The 23,802-nt window shown below is 42.7% G+C and overlaps 1 protein-coding gene across 1 annotated transcript; it reads left to right on the forward strand.

Annotated features, from left to right (window-relative positions):
- The first annotated feature begins 3,813 nt into the window (after positions 1–3,813).
- plin6 (perilipin 6) lies at positions 3,814–23,719 on the forward strand. Its single transcript, XM_030750248.1, has 8 exons — positions 3,814–3,879; positions 6,543–6,582; positions 9,170–9,368; positions 9,486–9,568; positions 10,395–10,632; positions 12,055–12,236; positions 21,915–22,181; positions 22,274–23,719. Exons 1-8 carry the CDS (start codon positions 3,839–3,841, stop codon positions 22,682–22,684), a joined length of 1,461 nt encoding a protein of 486 aa, XP_030606108.1. The 5' UTR covers positions 3,814–3,838; the 3' UTR covers positions 22,685–23,719.
- The last annotated feature ends 83 nt before the right edge of the window (positions 23,720–23,802 follow it).

The raw sequence follows: 23,802 nt of genomic DNA on the forward strand, positions 1-23,802 counted from the left end.
CCATGTGTTTTGCAGTTTTTGAGTAGGGTCATGCTTTAAAACCAGCTGCACAAGCTGATCAAGGACCTGCAGAGGCACGAAATTACTGTTAACTCATCACTCCTTTGACCTCCAGAGATGCCCTCCTAATCTTGTACTCCTGTGCCTGCTTTGAAGGGATTTCACCACCACCTACCTCTGCCCCCAGTAATACCTGCCTTCACCTGCAGTGAAGGTGGCTGCTGTATTTTTATGACCATTTGAACGGGAGTTCAATCTTCTTCTTTTCTTTCTTTCAGCTGCTTCCTTTTAGGGTCACCACAGCGGATCATCTGCCTTCATCTCACCTTCTGTATGACCTTGAAATCTATGAAACTCCTGTGAGGTATTTCCCTCCTGCCTGGCAGCTCTAGGAGACTTCCTTGTCCTCTTTCCTTTCTCCAAAGGAAACATCAAGCACCTTCTTGGCAGGTCCCACCCAGAGCCTGTCTCAGCTCCTCCCTGAAGTCTGAGCAGCATTCTTCCTTCTTCAGCTTCCACCATTTAATCCTTGACTCTGCCTTCACTCGCTTCCTCTTCTTGATGTCCAGAGTCCTCCTACAGACCATCTGATGCTGCTTAGCTACATTCTCCCCTGACACCACCTCGCAGTCTCTTTCAGATTCCACCTGCTGCGTAAGATGAAGTCCACCTGTGTGCACTTTCCTCCACTCTTACATGTCCTCCTATGTTCCTCCTTCTTATTGAAGTGCATGTTCACAGCCATTTCCCTCCTTTTCACAGAATCTACAACCACCTGTCTTTCTGCATTTCCCTCCTTAACACCACACCTGCCCAACACCAGAGATTAACCCTTAATCTCTGATCTCTGCCCAGCACCTCGTGTTCACCTCTGTTCCCTTCACCTACCTGTCCACTGAAGTCTGCTTCGATCACTACTCTCTCCTCCCCGGGGACACTCTCTGCCACTTCATCCAACCTACTCCAGAATTCCTCTTGTGACATCCAATCTGTGGGGCATACTCACAGGCAACATTCAGCATTCAACCCTTCAATTTCCAGCTTCAGACTCATGGCTCTGTCTGACACTCTCATCACCTCCACACACCTCCTCTTCCTCTGAGATTACCCCTCCTCCTATCTACACCATATTAGAACAGGTTGAATCCCCCTCCAGTGCTCCTGGCCACTCAGTCTCCTGCACACAATATTTCTACCTTTCTTCTCTCCATCATATCAGACAAGAGGAGAAACGCACAGTCCCTACATTTAGAGTCCCTACTCTCACCTCCACACTCCTGCCCTTCCTTCTCTTTCCTCCTGCCTACAGCTGCAGAAAATAATAATCAGTTTAATGGAAACCAGTTATTACTGGAAAGGTTTAATAGTTGTAGCACCATTGATTACATTTAATAATTAATTTTATTTAAAGGAGTGTTTATTAAAGTGCTGAGCTGTATCTCACAGATTGGTTAAGGATTCTTTGACAGGATGAAGCATGTCACCAGATTTTCACTGCACTGAAAGGACGTCAAGATATACTTACATATACCATATTTCATTCTTAGAAATGACAGAATCCAGTGTGATGGGTCTTTTATAATCTTGGTCACATGAGCATTTCCCAGAAAGCCTCAAACACTGGCCCCTTCATGGGACAGACGTTGGGACCCTCCCGTCTCTAAATGAAAAGTTCATGTTCTGACCACATTTTTCCTGAGAAAACACTGATGTAATCCTCAGAGAGAGAAAACACTGACTAACAAACAAATTCTTTTACACTGTGGTGTTAAAAGCAAGACCTCATTATTTATTTATTTTTTTTACATTGTGGATGAGCTGACTTAATAATGAGTCACAAAATGTCACATTTATGTATCAGCAGACAGAGATGTCAGTCTTTGCCAAACTCACGAGCTCCTTGCACCGCACAGTTACAACAACACTGGTTTAATTAACAATTAAACAACAAACCTGAACACAGACACTGGCTGGGAGTCATTAATTCAATTCATTTCACTTTGGATTCATTTATATAGCAACATATCACAGCAAACAGTCGCCTCACGGTGCTTTATACTGTAGGTAAAGACCCTACAATAATACAGAGAATACCCAGCAATCAAAACGACCCCCCCATGAGCAGCATTTGGTGACAGTGGGAAAGAAAAACTCCATTTTAACAGGAAGCAACCTCCAGCAGAACCAGGCTCAGGGAGGGGGAGTCATCTGCTGTGACCGGTTGTGGGTGAGAGGAGGGAGACAGCACAAAGGACACACTGTGGAAGAGAGCCAGAGATTAATAATAATTAATGATTAAATGCAGAGTGGAGTATAAACAGAGTGAAAAGAGGTGAATGAAAAAGAAACACTCCCAGCAGCCTCGGCCTATTGCAGTGTAACTAAGGGATGGTTCAGGGTCACCTGATCCAGCACTAACTATAAACTTTATCATTAAGGAAAGTTTTAAGCCTGATCTTAAAAACAGAGAGGGTGTCTGTCTCCTGAATCCAAGCTGGGAGCTGGTTCCATAGAAGCTGAAGGCTCTGCGCTCTGTCAGCACTCTCTCTGCAGCATTCTGGATCAGCTGAAGGCTTTTCAGGGAGTTTTTATGACAGCCTGATAATAATGAAGCTCTAGAAGTAATAAATGCGTAAATTAGATTTTCAGCATCACTCTGAGACAGGATGTTTCTGATTTTAGTAATATTGTGCAAATGCAAAAAAGCTTGAAAAAAGGACTTCTATGTGTTTCTTAAAGATGTTTCACCTGTCATCTGAAAGGCTTCAGTTCTCAAACAAAAAGGTGGAGAGACCCAGGTATTTAACCCCCCACTGGGGTTTAATTACCCCAGTGGGGGATATTTAAGTCCTACTATGACCTGGATGACTGAGAACCTACACAGACAAATAGGCTCAGAATTCAGGGGGAAATAGAATTGTGATGACCATATTTGGATGAGTTTTGAGTAATGCCAGCTAGCTTGGTTAGAAAAATCCTGAAACTGTACAGATGGAGTGCACATACCTGATAATTAGTACCAATTAAAAGACTAATAAAATACTAGGATTTCTCTCACCCAGAACAGGACTGAATTTTTGGAGCTTTACTGCAGAGCAGGCTTTATTATTTATGAGTTCATTCCATTGAAATGATCCAAAAAAGCACCAGCAGTCAAACTCAGTGGAGAGCTTCGGCTCAGTGAGTCTGATTGTTGCAGCTGAAGCCTTCGATGAGGGAACTGCAGTTTTTGGCTCTTTCTTTCTTGGGTAATAACTAAAGAAGGAAGGGCTGGAAGACGTTTGATTCAGTCCTAAAAATTATAATGAAATAAAAGCAGCAGTTAAAAACTTCTACATCTGCAGTTTGTGTGCTGTTAATATACATAAAGACTTTAGTTTCAGATGATGAGTAAACCGTTTGGCATGGAAGGAAACTGTAGCCCACACACCAGGGGGCGCTGCAGTTTTATGTGTTTTTGAAATGACCTGATCAGCTTTTTTCTTTAGCTTATTCACACCTTAATTCTGGACACTGACTGTCTTTCTGTGTCAGCTGCAGAAACACCAGTTCTGCTCATTTTCAGGTGCTCTGCAGCGCCTGACTAAAGCTGTTTGTGTGTCTGTCAGCTCTCAGCTTCCAGCACATTCCTCCTGAATGACCCCTTTGATTCAGAGCTAATTGATTTGTCAGAGACACATGGAGCAGGATATTGCTTCAGTTTCACTGTTAAAAACTAAAACCTCAGTGACATCACACCATGCTCCAGCCAATCAGCTCGCTGATTATTAACCTCAAATCCCAGCAGGACTCTGTATCTGCAGGTTATAAAGTCAGAGTCTTCATCATCTTTGTCATCATGACTCAACTCAGCTGGTTCATCAACGCTCCTGTGATGGGGTAAGACTTTGCTGCCCTTTATTTAGGAGTTTTCTGTCATTAGTTTAGCATTTTAGAGCTAAAACATCAAGTCTGTTATTGATTAGGCAACTTTTTTTTTTCCAGATTTATGTTCTCATACAATAAACTGCATTTTTAGTTAAATTCAAATGTAAAAATGTATTTTCCCTCCAACAAAACACAGCAAAATTTAAAAGGACTTTCAAACAGGAAACTGAGGTTCAGTTTTATTTATTTATTTCTATTTTTAACTTTTTATGAAAAGATCATGGTTTGGATAAAATGGACCCTTTCATAAGGTATGAGAAGCTGGGTCACAGATTCATAGACGTCTGTATCTAAACTCTTCCTTCAGCTTCAAACTCTCTGGAGAGTAAAAAAAACACACCTAAAAAAAAACAAAAAAAACTTTACAATGACATGACAGAACGAGATAAAGAAGAAAGAGAGAAAAAGATAAAATAAAAAATAATAATAATTAAATAATTTAAAAAAAGGGGGGGGGGGATCATTGAGGATTAGATAAGTATAAACAGTATATAGGAATCTGAGCGACACCGAGAGACAGATAGTATCACTATTGTTTATAAATCCTCAAAAACGGGTACATTAATCAACCGAGTGTGCTGGTAGGTTTTGCATATATCTTAAAAATGGTTGCCATATTTTATCAAAAATCTTGCTTCTATTCTGCATCCAATAGGTTATTTTCTCGAGGGTCACACAGTTATTATTTCCACTTTGTCACAATAACAATATATTTTTTAGCAATTGCCAAAAGAATTCCCGTAAGTTTCTTAGCATGATTTGTCTCTAGATTGGACTTCTCCAAATTCCCTAAAAGACAAATCTCAGGGTCCAGAGGAATCGTAACCCCCTGCCAGAACCCCTGCAATTTAGAGCACTGCCAGGTAGCGTGGAGGAACTCTGCTGTGGTGCATCTAAAACAAAGAGGAGATATTTTGGAGTTATATTTGGGGTAATATGCAACTGATGCAAGAACTTGAATTGTATGAGCCTAAATCGAGCATTTAAAGTAGAGGTGACCCTTTCTCTGCACAGATTCTTCCAAAACTGCTTCTCAATAGATATTCCCAGGAACTTCTCCCATTTAATTCTTGAACTATCCGTATCTGTTATTGTTAAAGTTGAGATAAGGGCTGTATACACCCTTGAGATAGTTCTGAATAATGGCTGGCCAGCATGACACATATACTCGACCAGAGACATGGGAGGTAACTTCCAATTTCCTTTATGATTAGTTCTAATAAAGTCACATAATTGGAGATAACTAAAGAAATCCTTATTTGTCATCTTAAATTTCTCTTTTAACTGTTCTAGGGACATAAATACTCCATCTTTATAACAGTGTTCTAATCATTTAATACCTTTTTCCTGCCAAGTTACCAGTCTGAAAAATCTTCGGTAGCTCTCTGTTTCCCCATAAGGGGCTTTTAGGAGAAAGAAATCCTTTTAACTTAAACAATTCATGCAGTTTATACCAAATTTGGATTGTTTGGATAATTAAGGGATTATCAGTTGCCGTTTTAATAGTTTTTATTTCCCATTTATACAATAAATTTATTGGTAACTCATCTTTCATGTTTTGATTCTGAGCCATGAAGGAGACGTCTCCAAGTCAAACATCTGTGCCAAAAACCTAAACTGAGCAGCATAAAAGTACAGCTGAAAATTGGGAGATTGAGACCTCCATCCTCATACTGCAACAATAATTTATCCATGCTGAGTCTTGGCGTCTTACCTTGCCAAATAGATTTCCTGATTGTTTTTTTAAGAGAGGAAAAAAATGCTATTGGGACAGGAATTGGAAGTGACTGAAACATATATAGGAATCTAGGAAGGATATTCATCTTTATAACATTAATTCTACCAAGTAATGTGAGGGGTAAAACCATCTTCTTCACTCACCCTCTGAAGTAGGCTCCCCAAATTAAGTTCCTGGGTTGATTTTGTCTTGTCAGTTTATAAGTGTAACATTGTTTTTGAAAAAGTGAAATAAAGTATTATATATATATATATATTTATATATAAAACACTGACTTTGTACCAGGGAGCAGTTAGGCTAATCAATCCAAAGACAGCAAAAACAACAACAAAAAAACCCCAGATAATAAACAAGAAATAAAAATGAACAACAGTAAACATAAAAATTTCTGAAAATTAAACTAAAAGACCAAAATTAAAATGAGCAAAAATGAGTAAGACTGACTGAAAGCTTGAAGAAAAAGTGTGTTTTTAAAGACCATATTAGGCTGGCTGGGGCGAGACTAATATGGAGGAGCAACTCGTTCAGTCTGGGAGCCACACCAGCAAAAGGTGCTTTCCGTCCTTACAGAGAGAACTTGCCGAGCAGAAACGCAGACGTGATGAAAATGCGAGACCTCGTAAAGTCTTCACGCTGTTTCTCTGCGCTCTCATTTCAAAGGCGAGGCTGAATGAGCGTTTTGTGCTGCGTGTCTGAGCCGCTGTGTGCTCGGTGGCTGCAGTAGATGATGCAGGGAAATGCTGATTTTCATGCTGGTTGGAGCGGAACAGTCATGAGCTTTGTGGAAGCTCGACAGCTGACTGCCTCGTGCTGATGTGAAGGTTGAACTTTGGAGTTATGATGATGAGTCTGTGACCTCTGTTTGTTTCTTCCTCAGATTTGGCGAAAGAGAAATGTCATCTGGTGAAGATCATGAGGTAAGCAAAGACCGGAAGAGACGAAGGTTTCACCCAAACGTTTCTCCAGAGGAGGAGGAAGTGATCCCATCTGTCACTTGAGTGAAAACACGAGTAACACAAATACAGAATAAGCATGTAAATAGACTGAAGTGTTGGTGCTTAGACCCAGTAGCTCTTGTGAGCCTCCGCCCCAGGTTGACTTGGGCCCTTTGGCCTCATATGTTAAGCCCATAATTACAAATCTGGGCTTTATAATGGACAGTGATTTTAAATTGGACAGACAAATCAGTGAAGTAGTGAAGTCTAGCTTCTTTCACTTAAGGCAATTGACAAAGGTTAAACCTATCCTTTCTAGGCAGCATCTAGAAACAGTGATACACGCCTTTATTACATCTCGGCTTGATTACTGTAACGCACTTTATGTTGGAGTCAGCCAGTCCTCTCTTTGACGTCTCCAGTTGGTTCAAAATGCCGCTGCACGTCTCCTGACTGGAACACGTAAAAGACAGCATGTTACACCTGTCCTGGCTTCACTCCACTGGCTGCCTGTGCACTTTAGAATCCATTTTAAGGTCCTTTTATTTGTTTTTAAATCCTTAAATGGCCTTGCTCCTCCTTACCTTTCTGAACTGCTTTGCTCCTATACTCCTGTCCGAGATCTTAGGTCATCTGATCAGATGCTGTTACGCATACAGAGATCTAAGCGGAAGCTCAGAGGGGACCGAGCCTTTTCCATTATTGCCCCTAAGTTGTGGAATGAATTGCCTTCGCACGTTAGACAATCGCCTTCACTGTCTATTTTTAAAACTCATCTTAAAACTTATTTATACTCTCTGGCCTTCAACCCAGCATGAGACATTGATCTTATCTATTTTAATATTTTACTTTATTATTTAATTATTTATTTTTAATTGTTTTTCTTCTTTTAATATATATATACATATATATTTTATTATTTGGTGTACAGCACTTTGTATTTGCTGTGGCTTTTTAAAGTGCTTGATAAATAACGCTTGATGATGATGATGATGATGATGTAAATGATGAATTATAACCATAGTTACACAACTCTCCCACAAGAATGAAAAAAAAAAAAGTCAAATTTATATATACAGGGCTGTGAAAAAATATTTCCCCTTCCTGTTCTTTTTTTTTTGTGTGAATTTGTCACACTCACATGTTTCCTATCAACAAAAATATTCTATTAGACAAAGATAACCTGAGTAAATAAATGATGATTTCATTCATTAAGGGAACAAAGCTCTCCACACCTTCCTGCCCTGTGTGAGAAACTCGTTTCCCCCTAACTCTGATAACTGGCTGTGCCGCTCTGAGCAGAAAGAACTGCAGTCAGGAGTTTGTGATAACTGGCTGTGAGTCACTGTGGAGGAAATTTGGTCCACTCTTCTTTGCAGAACACTTTGAATTCAGCCACAGTGGAGGGTTTTCCAGCATGAACTGCCCGTTTAAGGCCATTCCAAACCATCTCAATCTGATTTAAGTCCAGACTTTGTTGAGGTCGCTCCAAAACCTTCGTTTTGTTTTTTGTTTTGTAAGGAGACTGAAACCTTCCAGAAAGGTTTTGTCTCTTCAGTCCTCAGAATATTTTCCCTAAAGTTTTGGGGATCATCAGGATGTTTGTTGGTAAATGTGAGACGAGTCTTTGTGTTCTTGTTGCTCAGCAGTGGTTTTCTCCTTGGAGCTCTCCCATGGAGGCCATTTTTGCCCAGTCTCTTTCTTATTCATGAACTCTGACCTTAACTGATCCAAGTGAGGCCTGCAGTTCTTTAGATGTTGCTCTGGGTTCTCCTGTGACCTCCTGGATGAGTCCTCGATGCGCTCTTGGAGTCATTTTGGTAGGCCGGCCGCTGCTGTGAAGGTTCCCCACTGTTCCAGGTTTTCTGTGTGGATAACGGCTCTCACTGTGGTTCTCTGGAGTCCCAAAGCCTTAAAATGTCTTTGTAACCCTTTCCAGACTGATAGATGTGACTTTGTTTCTCAGCTGGTTCTTTAGATCGTAAAGCTTCACTTTGTCAGACAGCGTCTGTTTAAGGGATTTCTTCACTCAGCAGGTCTGCAGTGAGCAGGTGTGGGTGTGGCCGTGACACTGAAGTCAGCTTTTCAAAAATGGGATTAATCAGTTAATTCATGAATTAACAAGGAGGGAATTCCTTTTTGACACAAGGCCAGGTAGGTTTGCCAGGTGGATCATTTGTTTCTTTTAATAAATTAAATAATTTAAAAACTGAATTTTGTATCCACCCCAGTTATCTTTGTCTAATAAGGATAATATAAGTTGAGGAGGGTCTGCAGCCCTCCTCATCCTGCTCAGGCCTGGAATCCAGATTTCACTATTTATCTGATGAAGTCAGTGCTGCAGACTCTGGACACTCTGCTCACTGCATCTTCAGCTTCCCTGCTGCTCTGAGCATCATCCCGCCTGGTTCTCACTCTGCTCACACTTCTCCGCTCTGCCCCTTTGGTGGTTCTGGTGTTACAAATGTTCTAAAATACCCAAACTATTCCTCAGCTTTGAAAAAACATTGTAACTGTTTAGATGGTATTTAGTTCCTGGAAGGTGTGAGAGTTTTCCTCTGTGTTTCAGATCAGTGCCATCCTGAGAGCTTCCCATCTGCCTCTCATTCGCTCAGCGTTACAGTCAGTGACTTCAGTGTACTCTGGGGTCAAAGGTCGCTACCGTCTTCTGGATCTAATGGGAGGAGTGGCCGAGGTCGGAGTTCGCAGCATCTCCCAAGAGGCCATGAGACGAGCTACACCCCTTCTCCAGAGTTTGGAGCCGCAGAGTACGTGATAGTACTGCTGAAACGTGCTAAACACTGATACTCTTAACACTGCTTTCAGCTTCATTTTCCTTTCTTCAAACTGTTTTCATTCACCTTTTTTCATCTTGCTCTCTGCAGTTGAAGTTGCCAACAGTTTTGCTCTCGTCGGTCTCGATCATCTGGAGAAAAACTTTCCGATCCTGAACCAGTCGACAGACGAGGTCCATCCTGTTCTCATATCTGATTTTTCTGCTGTGAAAGTATTGAAGCGAGATGAGCCCACATGAGCATCTTCTCACGTTTTCTTTGTACCGTCTGCCAGTGAAGGTAACATGGTAAATTTCTGCTCTATAAACTGGCGTCCAGACCATTGAAAGAAAAAGCCCCAAACAGCAGAAGAGGGGTCAAGTCAAAATCACAGAATTTTTTAATCTTTCAGGGTATACACAGATCCTTCAAAATTGTTGTTGCCAGCTTTATTTAGCATTAAGGCAACAAATGACTAAGTTCTTCCAGCTTGAACTGCTGCAGACACCACCCAAAGGATTCCATTTTAGTTTTCTAGTGTTTTAATGTGTTTGTATAGAACGGAGATCTGAAGGCAAACTGTTTAATGTTGAGAGAATCAAAGCCTGCGGGCAGCTCCGGTTCAGCAGCAGACAGGTGCTCTGGGTGCTGCAAGTTTTTTGTTTTGTGTGTGTTTGGAGATAAGATGCTGTGTTTCCAACACACTTCTGCAGTGACTGGGGCAACTTGGATAACCAAGAGGTTTGAATCCCAGCTAGCTACCCTTGAATTGCTTTCCTCCAACATTTGCAGGCTCTCTGAGACTGTTGGTTTTAATTAAATGCTTAACATGCAATAGCCCTAAAAAACAGTTATTACAGGTTTAACCTTTGAGGGACCATCTAGCCCATGATATTGTTCACTATTGAGCTGTCTTTCCCGGCATTACAGTGACTGTAAATTGTATGAAGATGTTGTAAACTGACATGCTGTCCTTTTACATCTACCTCTGCTGACCAGAGTCTCTGTCCTGCTCCTCAGGTTATGAATCACCTGAAGGACGCCTTCTTCCTGACGCTGGACGACGTGCAGGTCTGGGTGGTGGACAGCCTGGACGCAGCTCTGGATCAGTTGGAGCATCTGGCTGACTCAGCTCGGGTAGCTGTTCAGCAGCTGCAGGACACTCAGGTGGGCCAAGCCGCCATGTTAGGACTCGACGATGTGCTGAGTCGCCTGGAGGACGCGACCGCCCACTATCTGCCCCTCCCACCTACACTGCGTGAGTATGGCGAGGGTTTTAGTAACTGGAAATCTACGTTTTGGAAAAGCAGCTGTACTTCTAAAGTGGCAGTCAAAGAAATTTTAGTCCCTTTTGATTTTGATCACTTGTAGTTATCATGTCATGACAGCAAAATCCGATTTAATCCTGCAGCTCGAAGAATTCTGATTTATGGAAACAGAAAGTTTTCCTGTGGAAAACGCACTGCAAGCAGAAATGGGGGTGTTTGTCCGTGTAAGTTCTCAGTCATCCAGGTCACGGTAGTCCTGGAAGCTTGAAAAACAAAAGGTGACTGGACTTGTTTGGATGTTTTGACGGTTTTTCACCTCTCATCCAAGAACCTTCTTCAGTTCTAAAACCAGAAAGCGAAGAATCCCAGGTATTTAAACCAGAGTGGGGGGTGTCCCCTTTGGAGGTGGTCGTTGACCCACTGTTGATCATGTGCATCATTGCATGAGCCAAGGTGTTAAAAAAGGTGTGGGTCATTACACCAGGTGAATTTGAGACCTTGTCCCACCCTGTCAGGTGACCTATTGAGGTCACCTGAAGTAAGCTGTGAGTGGGGGCTGAGGCGCCTGTGAAGGGATCTCAGGACTGCATAGTATGTGTCTGACAGCTGGTGATGTAATCCACCTCCTCTGTTCAATGATGTGGACATAGATGCTTTTTTTACTCCTCTTTCAAACCATCTGTCTTCTTGGGCCAACGCTGGGTGAACATTGAATGAAGATTGGGATCCTCAAAAGAGTGACCTTTGACCTTTAGATGCAGATGTACAGCTGAATCTTGTCCTGTCGAAGTGGCTCTTCTATGTTGTGCCATTTGTTTGTGAAGAGGCTGTTTGGTTTCTCCAGTGTAGAGGTCTTCACTGCACTGCACAGCAGACACTACATTGCTGATCTTTTGTTTGGGGGTTTGTTCTTGGGATGAACCAGTTTTTACCTCAGAGTGTGTCTTGGTCTGAAGTATACTTGGATGTCATGCTTGGAGAAAATTCTTCTGAGTTTCTCTGACAAACCTGCCACATAAGGGACGACAATGTTGTTCTGCTTGTTATTCTTATTCGTAGTTTGTGTTTGAGCTTCTTTCTTGTGCATTTTAGCTGATTTGATGAAAGCCCAGTTGGGGTAACCACATGTTCCTTTTGTTTCCCGTCTGCCTTGGAGGGAACGCTTTCTTTCCGGTGTTGCAGGGTCCTGATCACCCCAAGTTTGTTTTCCGGTGGGTGGAGGGAGTCGAAGAGTAGGTACTGGCCCGCGTTTGTGGGCTTCTGGTAAACATCAGTGTTGAGGCTCTTTCTACTCTTCAAACTGCAGGTTGTTTTTTTTTGTTCTGAGAAATGTTGCTTTCATTGCTGTTTGTTGCAAAAATTTGTGGTGAATACAAAGACTTCTGTTTCTGACACTCTCTGCCATCCATCAGGTCAGGAATGGGAGATGAGGGTGGAGCAGTACGAGAGCGAAGATGATGGCGATGAGCCCAGTGTGTGGACGAGGGTCCGTAGCCTCCTGCTGACTCTCAGCCTGCAGCTGTATCACCGCCTGATGAAGATCAGAGAGCAGCTGCAGAGAGCCGTCGGGATGCTGGAGGATGCTGCCGACAAGGTGAGAGGAAAATGAATTCCTGCTGAACTTCGTGTCTGAGGTTTCACCTGCGTGTCTCAAATCAGACCTGACAGAGTTGTGAGGTTTGTTCAGGTGAAATTTACACATGACCTGAATGCCAGAGAGAGAGAATAATCAGATTAGGATATTTTTTTCATTAAAAGGTCCAGAAATCTGGCTGCAGGTCGAGCATGCTGTCACATGTCTGATCCACTGCTGTTGTTGGCAGCTCCTGTTTAAAAACTGCTTCAGACAATTCTCACTGGATCTCAGTGACGCTGAAGAAAAGATCAAACTGTGACGATTCTCAGGCAAGTTCTGCAGTTATAACGTGCTTCCTGTTTTCTGAGCGGGATTAAGGAAGTCACACTGAATCTAAAATATGTGTCTTATCTCTGTGTGCTCAGTTTTGATTTAGGTATGGTTGATGAGTGACTCAAACTGCACAAATCTAGCACTGAGTGTTTTAAAGTTGCCAAATTTGACCATTAAAACCAGGGTTTTGTTAATGAATGTCTCCAAATGAACACAATAGACATTAGAAATTAAACCACAACAGAAACTTCCAAGCATCCATAAGGGGAAGCTGGTGGTTGAAGGTGACTCTATCAGGATGCTGCTGCTCGCTTCGTGCCTCAAATCAATATGGAGGATGCCATAAAGTGGCTTATGGTGCTGTGATATGACTAAAAACTCACAGAAAATCTAGGAGTGGAACTCAATTTAACATCAGACAACAGCACTCCTATGAAATGGGAAGTCCAGAGAGTGCAAGTTCTTATTCTGTGATGTTATACCCAGCAAATGTGTGGGCTCTCTTTGGGTAGCTGTGGGTGAACTGTGGGCCTGTGTGGGCAGGGAAAACCCACACTTACACCCCATGTGGCTGTGCCCACCCAGAGCCCACAGCAATTTGTGCCTTTTAGGGTCCCTGTATGGATTTTCCATGGGCTAGCCCATGGTGGGCCCACAGTGGGCTTGCCCATAGAAAACCCATGTGGGGCCCATGTAGCCTAGCCCATGTGAAGCCCATATAAGTTTTGCCCTTTTGGGCCCAAAAGAGTCAAAACCCTCCACTACAGCATGAAATGTGGGGCCTGGATGGGACTCCCAAAAAAAGCAGCCCACACCTAGAGTGTGGGTACACTGTGGGCCCTTCTCTGCTTAGTGTGGGCAGCCCACAGTCAGCCTATACTATCAGTTGCCCAACTGGATCCCATTTGGGCCCCAAAGTGCAGGGTCAAGACATGCCCCATATTTCACACCAGTAGGAGGGCCCACAGTGAGCTTCCCACAGTGCCCTAACATGGTTCCCAAGAGGGAATGTTTGCAGGGTACATGTCTCCTTGGAGGCTGCCATGGTGATTATTAAAACAGGAGTGAAAATGTCCCATCAACAAATCACAGGTCACAGGTTGCTATGGGAATCCCCTCCTCCTGAAGGAGAGGAGAGACGATGGGTTCGGCACTGGCAACCCGGTAATAACAATAGACCTAAGACCGAAAATAAGACCGAAAATATAATATAATAAAAATGTTAGAAATAAAGCATGAATATTTTGAGGTTGAAAGACACCAAAATGTCACATCAAATATCTGTTTGACTGCGCTCTCTCACTTTGTGTCAGTGGTATCACACCTCTCTCGCCCCTCTCAAACCCATCTGTTGTGACAGTTCCTCAGACTCTGTTCATCACTGCTCATCATCATCATATCTGTAGTTTACCCGCATTGTGATCAGGGATATTAGGATGAGGATGTGGCCCCTCGTCTGTCTACAGGTCACCACAGACCTCAGATTCATACCACATAATTTAAATTTATATCCAATAATTTTATTCACTACATTTTTTTTTTAAATCACCATGTTGGGTCCAAAATGTTGCATAAAACCTGAACTTTATTAATTTATTTATTCTTTGATATTCTTTGACAAACTCAGAAAACCAGAAGAACAGTAATCACTTTGCTTTTAACTCAGGGTTTTACCATCGCTTAGAAATTAATTAGCAGCACTGTTTGCGTTCCACTCGCTGTTTCCTAGTATAAAATTACCCTCTGCATAATGTAACCAACCCTTTCACCACCAGAGGGCAGCATTTCACCAGAAAGTTTTAGTGTAGCAAGAAACCAAAAAACGCAGGATTTGGTCTGAGAGCTACCCCGCTGAGCTGTGGGCTTAGTCACCTATTTCACATCATTCTGAATAAAACATTAAGTCCATTTTATGAATTCTGGACATTTTAAGTGTAAGGAAAGAGGCTTATCCAGGATTTACTTGGATACAATCTTATTTTCTTCTTCCTCCTCTCATGGTGAACTGGAAACTGTATCAGGGTTTCCTAAAGTTTAAGGCAAGTTTAAGACTTTTTTTAAAAACTGACATTCAGATTTAATTGAAGATCAAACTGCCAACAACCAAAAGTGAAGAAAAGACTGAATCAGAGACACAGCTTGTGTGGTTTGTGCAGTTCATTCGAGGATTAGGTTGACCAGCGAGCAAATCTATGTAGGCAGATTCCCATTATACCAAGATATTATACATCCTGCTTCCTCAGTCTCAGCTCAGGCCTCATTTTTAGATCCATTAATTCAACACCCGATAAGACTTTCTGAGGGTGGTCAGGAACACCATGAATGTGAGTGTGAATGGTTGTGTGTCTCTCTGTGTTGGCCCTGCGACAGGCTGGCTACCTGTACAGCGTGTACCCTGCCTCTCGTCCTATGACAGCTGGGATAGGCTCCAGCACCCCCGCAACCCTGAAGAGGATAAATGGTAGAGGATGGATGGATGGATGTTTAAAGTCTTGATGATGATGGTGATGAGTATTTGTGAATCCCACCTTTAAAGACAGAAAGCCTTTTTCAGGGTTTACTGTCATTTGTCAGCTGTGTGTGTGTGAATGTGTGAAGCTGTGTGTATAATCTGTCAGAAAGACTTGGACATGAAGGGGATGCAGTGGAGGAAGCACTCAGAACAGAGTGCTGCTGTCACAGTTTAAAAACACTCTATTAGAAGGAAAAGTAAGTGGGTTCATCCTGAGGACGTTCCCCAGTAATATGATCAGCACATGATGATGATAATGTGTCCACGTGAGCCAAATTAAACTGAACATCACTGCTGAGGCTGATAAGTGCCCAGGGACATTTTTAGTACAGAGTGTTTTTATTTGTGTATTAATGAGAGTTTCAGTTATTTAAAGCATCATATTGGGATTTAGTTTCTCGTGGTATTTTTAGCAGCTCTCACCTTTGACCCGTCCTCTTCGATTTGTCTAAACAAAAAAAAAACACACAGCTCTTCTCCCGGCAGCTTTTATAACTCTGAGATTGGGATCGGCTCCTGTCGCTGAGAGCCAGCAGAAGGCTGTTCCCAAAAACAAATGCTTGTGTTATTTCAGCGCTGATAAAAATCTTCATCCAGAACTAACAAACAGACGAGGAGACGTGAAGCAGCTGCTGTAAGAGGAGCGCTCTCCTTCATCCATCTCTGTGAGGACCAGTTTAGAATCACACTTTTTGAGCCTTAACCGACTGTTTGAGGGCTCAGACGGGATTTCAAAGTTCACGTTAGAATTGGGGGTCAGAGGTCGACACAGAGAATTTAACCTGTCCAAAGCTTTCCATCCAGCTCAATCTAAAATATCCAATAAACTAAAACTGTTCAAAACTAACTGACCAAACCGACCTAAAACCGCTGAGAATTCATCAGAAAACCAGACGCTGTGCAGGAAAAAAGGGTAAAGGACCTAGAAATGCAACCTACATGAAAACTGCACCCAAAATGTGATGAAAGGGAATAAAAGCAATCCCATCCCAATCCCCAAAAAGTTCCAAATTTAAGAAGCTTGGAAGATTTTGGCCTATTTGTTCTAAGAAAATTAGCACATAGGGCTAAATGTATTCCCAAACCTGTCCAAAACTAGTCTCAAAACAATCTAACAATGTTCCAGAGTCTTCCAGATATTTCCCAGACACTGCCCAAAAACATCTTTAATTATCCAACAGCACACGTGTAGAGACTGATGGTTGGAGTCTGGGACTGTAATCGAACCAGAACTGATCAAAAACTCAACAAACTGTTCAATACCAAAGAACTAAAGAGACTCAAAGTGCCAAAAATGATAATGAAAAGGAAAATTCATGTTCTTAACTGTCCAAAAACTTTACAAAACCATAAGTGTGTGCGTGTGTGCATGTGTGAGGGTCCTCACAGAGATAGAAGTTCAAGTGTGTGTGTGTGTGTGTGAGGGTCCTCACAGAAATAGAAGTTCAAGTGTGTGTGTGTGTGTGTGTGTGTGTGTGTGGCAGCTACGTGAGCAGACACACGAGCAGTTCCTTGTTTTTGCACATCTCTCACAGAGGAGCTGATCGGTCCCATCAGACTCAGTTTGATCGATTACAGATTAGAGTCAGCAGATAAATTCAAAAACTGAACTAATGAAGAATCAACGGAAAGAAAACACGACACCAAACTAAAACATTATTTGAATGAATAAGAGGAGGCAGATGCAGCTGGGACCTTGGTGGCTTCGAGCCGGTCGGTGCAGGTGTTTCTGGCACACCTGTCCTCCCAGCATTATAATGACAGCAGGAAACGCTCATAAACACATCTCCGAGGTCACTTTCACTTTGGCCTCCCGGCCTCACATGTAAATATTTTTTTTTCGGGGTGCAGATGAGAACAGAAAATAAATATCAACGTGCCCGTTTAGATGTCCTGCTGTTAAAATAAAAACGATAAATGCTCTCCGGGGAGCGAGGGATGGATTTAAACAGCACAGACGGGAGTCTCCTGCCTTCAGGAAAGCGAGCTCCATTAAAGATAAATGGGTGTGCTTCCTCTGCAGACGACTGTAATCTAAGTGGAACTCGCTGCCTACGTGCTGCGCGGAGCATCTGAGCCGATGGGGTGATAACGGCCGGCCGAGTGTGCTCTGCTCAGACTCACGGTCTCAGCCTGTGTTCTTTAAACATCATCAGCCACATATACAGTGATGCAGATGGATATCATGGGATATCCACGGCTCAAATTATGGACCTAAAATGCACAATGAGTAGTTTTTCTATGAAGATGTGCGCTGAGTGCAGACTGTCAGCTTTAATTCAGGAGGTTTAACAAAACTGTTGCATTAACTGTTTAGGAATTACAGCCATTTTTATATACAGTGCACAGTTTTCAGAAGCCCAAAAGTAACTGGACAAACTAACAGAATTTTAATTATAAAGACTCTTGGGTTGCTTTTGCAGTATGATTTGGGTCGGCATCCACGTGCTCTGTGAAGCTCTGCTCCATCAGTTTTGCAGCATTTGGCTGAAGGTGAGCACAGAGTGAGATTTCTTTAATGTTGATGGTTGTATTTCACAAAGAAGCAGTTTGCTTCTTGTTGCTGGTGTCTGAATGTCCTGTGAAAGGCACATGGCAGTAACCCGGAAAAGCCTCTCATCTCCTCCACAGTATGATTTTTTTTTAGAAGCACAAACCGGACACATCTCTGCGGTTTGTGTGGCCGTGGGTGCAGCCGTCTGGTTTCATTCAGACTAATGAGGACGTGTCACTGCAGGTGAGCTGCTCAACATGTTGTTGTGTCAGCACCAATCAGCTACCTCATTAGCCTCTCACTGTGTGTTTCTGCATATTTGTGTGTGTGTGTGTGTGTGTGTGTGTGTGTGTGTGTGTGGTCATGTGCTGATGTGGCTGTTTGTCAGCAGTACAGAAGGTCACGGCCTGCTGTCTCTGTTTGACCCAAATACCCAAACCCTAATATTTCCCAGGAGGGACCTGAGAACATTTTGTATTCAGAGAAACAAGAACAGCAACAGACTCTGCATAAATATCTCGTTACACATTTTGTCCTGACTCGTGTCTGATTGGTCAACTGATGCTTGGTCACCTGTCACTTAACAGCTTGGTTTCAGGACTGTTCCGTTTTTCAGTTCAATTTTATTCATATAGCACCAAATCACAACAAACAGTTGCCTCAAGGCACTTTATATTCTAAGTTGAAGACCCTACATAACTGAAATGATGCAGAAATGCTGAGGAAGCAACAAAAGGATCATTATGATGACGTTTGGTGGTTTCTCCTTTGTTTCAGTTGTGGTAAAATCATAGACTGTATATGAAAGATGATGTGACTCATTGGTCTGTGAATGCCCATTTTGAGGGCTCGGTTGGAGCATTTTGGCTGTCACCATGCTGGCTTTTTAGAGCCAGCAGTTAACAGCTAATGTAAGGTAGCTAGGGTAGCACTCACACACAGATGACTGTTAATTAGTGTTCAGTAACGGACTAAAAATATGGAAGTATATCCACCGGAACTGGAGCACAGAGATCTTGAATGGGTTGTGCATCCAAGAACTCAGTATATAAAAACACAACATTTGGGATGAATAAAGTACTTTTTGTTTTCTCTTATCATATTTGTCAGACAGCTATAAACACACCTGCCAGTCATAGCAGCCACACCCCTAAATATGTAAACTTTGAGAATGTTTAAATTTGAGAAATTGAACCATTTTAGTAAAAATGTGAGCTCATTTGTAATTTGATGGCAGTGAAACGTCTCTAAAAGTTGTCGTAGGTCCGTGTTTCCCGCTGTGCAGCCTCTGCTTCAACAACAGTCCTTAAACATCTGGGAACTGAGAGCAGCTGCTGGACTTTGGGAGAGGAATGTTGTCCCGTTCTGTCTGATTCTAGCTGCTCAGCAGTCCTGGCTCTGCTTTGTCCTGTTTTTGGCTTCCTGATGCTCCAAATGTTCTCAGCTGTGGACTGCAGGCAGGCCAGTTCAGCACCTGCACTCTTCTATTATGAAGCCGTGCTGCTGGAATGATGCAGGATGCTGTTTAGCATCGTCCTGCTCAAACATGAAGGCTGTCATCTGGATGGGAGCACATGTTGCTCTGATGGAGCCTTTCCAGATGTGCCAGCTGCCAGTTCCACTGCTGCTCCCCCCCATACCATCAGAGATTCGGCTTTGAACTGAGCGCTGATAACGAGCTGGTTGGACCTTCTCCTCGTTAGTCTTGAGGATGCGGCCTCCATGATTTCCAAACAGATCGATCTGACCTCAGAACAGTTTCCACTTTGCCTCAGTCCATTTTAAATGAGCTTTGGCTCAGAGAAGGTCGTGTTTCTGGATCATCTTCATATATGGCTTCTTCTTTGCATAACCTGCATCTGTGGATGGTATGGTGAGCTGTGCTCACAGACAGTGATGTCTGTAAGTGTTCCTGCTGCAGAGCTGCCTGAGAGCTCAGAGATCACAGACGTCCAGTACTGATATTATTATATTAAAATTTGATATTTGCAACTTCTCCAGATTCTCTGAATCTTTTGCCATCATGTACTGTAGGTGATGAGATCTTCAAAGCTTTCACAATGTTGCATTGAGGAACATTATTCTGAGATTTTTTCCAAAATTTGTTGACACCTTTTGCAGGTTGGTGAACCTCTTAACCTGTTACTAATTAACCTAATTAATTAGCCTAATTAGTTCCAAAATGCTCCTCAAGCTGTTTCTTTTTAGTGTCACTTCCTTTTCCAGCCTTTTGTTGCCGTCGCCCAATTTTTTATTTTTTTGCTGCCATCAAATTCAAAATGAGCTCCTATTTTTATTAAATGGAGCATTTTCTCAGTTCAAACATTTGACATGTTTTCTATGTTCTATTGTGAATGAAGTCTGAGTTTATGAGACTGCAAAACACTGAGTTCTGTTTATACCCAACTTCTTTGGAATCAGGGTTGTATAATCTTCTACTCTTTGCTGCATGTAATGTAACAACATTGGTCCAAATCTAAATTAGGTCAGAAAAAATGAGTGTCGTCTTATCTCCAGCCCTCAGATTATTTGTTTGTTTAACCTGCAGACGTTTCTGTAAGAGAGGAAGTAAACTCAGAGGAGTGGAGGAGGAGAGAAGGGTATAGAGAGGGAAAGGAGGAAGTAGAGGACAGAAGGTGGAGAAGGGAATAAGGAAGAAAAAAGTAAGAAAGGATTTTTTTACATGAATAAAAGATGGTGTAAGAATATGAGGCAGCATTTCAGTGCGGACCGAAACTATGTTGAGAGAAGCTGACAAGATTTTTGTAGTGAAAATACTCAAAGAGTTTTCTGACTCTGTTCTGCTTCACTGCAGTGTAATTCCACCTCATTCTTAATGGCTGGTAAAAACTGTGGGCTGTGAGCCTTTTTCAGCTTCTGCAGGGATGCACGCCAGAATAAATTTGATTTCATGAAACTACAAAAAAAATTTCAATGTACAAAAAAAATTGCTGACATTACTTAAGTTTCATCCATACATGAAACAGTGTTCTCACAGGTTTAGAGGAAGGGAAAATGACTGAATGTGTTTCTAATTTATGAGCCAAACTCCAGGTTTGAAACTTCTTGTCACTGTTTTATCAGTTTATAATCAAAAGAAGATCCCACATTTGGCTGAAGGTGTACTTGTTTTGCTGTCATGCCAGCTGCACTGCAGCTCTCCTAAATACCAGCACAGATTGGAGTAATTTCACATGTGAACATAATTAATTAAATGCTTTCCTCCAAAAATAAACGGATCACTGATTACATTTGGGGACGTCTGTCAGACGAGCCCTCATCTCATTCTTGCTGTTCCTGCCACCTTTGTCCCGAGCTCGGCCTCCTCCTGCGTTGTGTCCTCACGTGTCAGCTTCCAGCTGGTGCGAGTCCAAGGTTTCTCTCCTGTTGTGTCCCAGGAAAACTTGCTGGCTGCCAGCTGGAGTCTGAGATGTTTACGGATTCAGTTCAGCTCATCAGAACAACAGAGAGTTTATGTCAAACCAACAGCACGAGTGTCCTGGTCCAGATTTGGCACTCAATAATTACTGATCTAATAAGACTGAAGAAATCCACCACAGAGCAGTAATACAATATTTTAGTACACAGATTAGAATGGGTCAGTGGGGTTAAGGGAACTCCACTCAGCTGTATTGAGCACGGGGTTCCACAGGGTTCTGTGATGCCGATCCATTCCCAGATGGATCCATGCGTTTGATTTGTCACAGATTTGTCACCTGTGTCTCCTCCCAGTCTCAAACTGGGGATCTTTGTGGTGTAAGCTGAATGTGCTAGGCGCTGCACCGTGGATGGGTCCACTGTGCTGGACACGGCCATAACAGATCAGTCGGGAGAGAACTTGTTACTGACTGGGTCAGAAAACACTGAACTGCATCTCGCTGAGTCCAAGTTTTCATCTTTAATTGTGTTTTTTAGATCCAATAAACTGTAAGGAATTCTGGTTTGTGTGACAGAAAAGTGAAAGGAGGGAAAAGATGGAAGTTCAGGATAAAAGGAGGTGGAGGAGTGAAAATCTGATCAATTGATTCTTAGTTGATTCAGTTTTGCGTTGGAACAAACAGGGTTCATACATCTTTTATTGATGGCATCATTAAAAAGGTGGCATAAACAAAAATTCAAGAGTTGTGACTTACCTTTACCTGTCCTGCATATTTCATAAAAGTGAGGCATTAAAGTTTTCTCATCCAAGAAAGGATGGAAGAAGCAGATACAGGCAAATAAAAATGTTGAGGTTGTCAAACATCCTGACCCTATAAGCAACTGGAATTTGAAGGAGTCCTGATAACACCTTCACTCTGTAACAGCGTACATCGTGTTGTACCCGCTCCCAGCTGTTTACCCTGTCTGTTCCCTGCAGGTTGGGCTGCTTCAGGTCCTCAGGCTGTCTAGTGACCTGCTGCAATTCCTGCAGAGCCTCCTGGTGGCGTTGGTGTACCAAGCAGAGAGCCTTAGAGAGGCCTCTCTGAATGCGATCAGAGTTCGGGCCACCATGTTAGCAGAGCTGAGTGTGGTCCGTCAGGTCCGAGGGGTACCGGTCCAAATCCAGCAGCTGCTTCAAGAGCTGAGGGAACTGACTAACATCATCCTGCAGCTGGTAATCAACACCACGCCGCTCTACAGCCTGGTAAGTCCACGAAGGCCAGGGAGCTGAAAACACCTGAAACACACCTGAAACATGCCTGAGTTTCCAACTTCACACTCCACGTCTTTTTTCAGCTCCAGAAGCCATCTCCTCAGGAGGTGGAGGACTTCCTGAACCAGGAGGAGTTCGTATCCGACAGCTCGTCTCGCCGCAGCTCGACTAACACTCTCTTCCTGAAGGCCATGGATAGCCGTCCTCGCCGCCGTCGGAGTCTGCTCTCCCGCGCTACACGGGGCTCAGGTGGCCCCGTGAGCCCCGACCCTCCCAATGGCCGTCGTCGCTCCAGCCTGAAGGAGCCCCAAACCCCAGAGGTGGAGGGCACGCCCCTCCCTTCCGAAGACGCCGCACCTCGACGGCCGTCTGCCACCGAGCTGCTCCTCACTCCGCTCAAACAATTTGTCTCCCAGAGTCAGAAGGCCTTCGAGTACCTGACCCCCAACTCCTCCGAAAACACCACCAACACTGCAGAAACACCCGACTCCTAAACGCCACACTGAGGTTTGACCCTGCCCTGATCCCCCCCCTACTACAGTCTATGACCCCTGACCAATTACAGCTTGCCATCCCAGTCCTGGATGGTCAGATGACCTCCCACAGCTACGGCTGGTTTGTGCGCTTGTATTCAGTTGCACTGATGCTGAAATTCAGCTTCTCTGACAGATATCTCAGATATGAACCTTCAGCATCATGCAATATTCATAACACAAAGATTTAAGTATTTTACTAAGATTTCCAATAGCTTTAGTGTAGATTTGACTTTTTCTAATTAATCTAACATTTGATAGACAACATAGAAGTTTACCTGCTACAACATCCTAGTGAATCAACCTGTGTGCTCATCAGTATAATTCCAGATTCAGTCATTTTTAGACATAACTGGGTTTAATTTCAAGCACCAAAGTCCTGAATACGTCCCTCATCTGTTTCTGATTGAGAAGAAATTCATCTGTATTTATTCTACAGTATGTAAACGGCATAAATAGCTGTTGTTCATAATCTGCTTTGCTTTTAGCCACATTTCATAACCTTTTTTTCTCATCTCCAAGTCCAAAGGATATGACTGTAATCTGTTTTTTGAGTCAAAGTGTGGTTTATGATTTTATTTAGTTTTTTTCTCATACATAGTTTTGCTCCTAATAATCACTGATGTGAAGCAGTGCTGAAGGCTCTGTGTTGCTGTTCAGAGATGTGTGCAAGGGTTTGGTTGCAGTTTTGTTGGTTGGATGAATGTTAAAGGATGGATTTCATGATGTAAAATAATAGAATCTAATCGGGTTGATCAGTGGTGGTTGGAAACGTCCAAATTAACTAAGCTTGAAATATTTCATGTTTAAACATAAACGTGTTAGGACATGATTATTTTTCTTTGGACAGAAACTAGCTGAAGCTTATTAAATATTTTAATGAATATAAATTTGACATTTTAGAATTTATTATCAGTTTTATGGCTGACATTGTGTCTCTGAAATCAGTGTATCTGACTGGGCCACGTGTCAAAATAAAAGCTTTGTCAAACCTCAGAGGACTGCAGAGTCACTTTGATTCATGGTGTTTATTCAGGTTTTAATTTGAAGGAGGAACAAAAAAAGGCGCACAACACTGA

Source organism: Archocentrus centrarchus, chromosome 16 (genome assembly GCF_007364275.1).
Source record: "Archocentrus centrarchus isolate MPI-CPG fArcCen1 chromosome 16, fArcCen1, whole genome shotgun sequence".
Classification (NCBI taxonomy): domain Eukaryota; kingdom Metazoa; phylum Chordata; class Actinopteri; order Cichliformes; family Cichlidae; genus Archocentrus; species Archocentrus centrarchus.

Excerpts from the sequence above, each read along its gene's own strand:
- plin6 (XM_030750248.1), top strand. The coding sequence starts at position 3,839 with ATGACTCAACTCAGCTGGTTCATCAACGCTCCTGTGATGGG. Across the intron at positions 6,583-9,169 it reads CATCTGGTGAAGATCATGAG|ATCAGTGCCATCCTGAGAGC; the intron begins GTAAGCAAAGAC and ends TCTGTGTTTCAG. Across the intron at positions 12,237-21,914 it reads TGGAGGATGCTGCCGACAAG|GTTGGGCTGCTTCAGGTCCT; the intron begins GTGAGAGGAAAA and ends TGTTCCCTGCAG.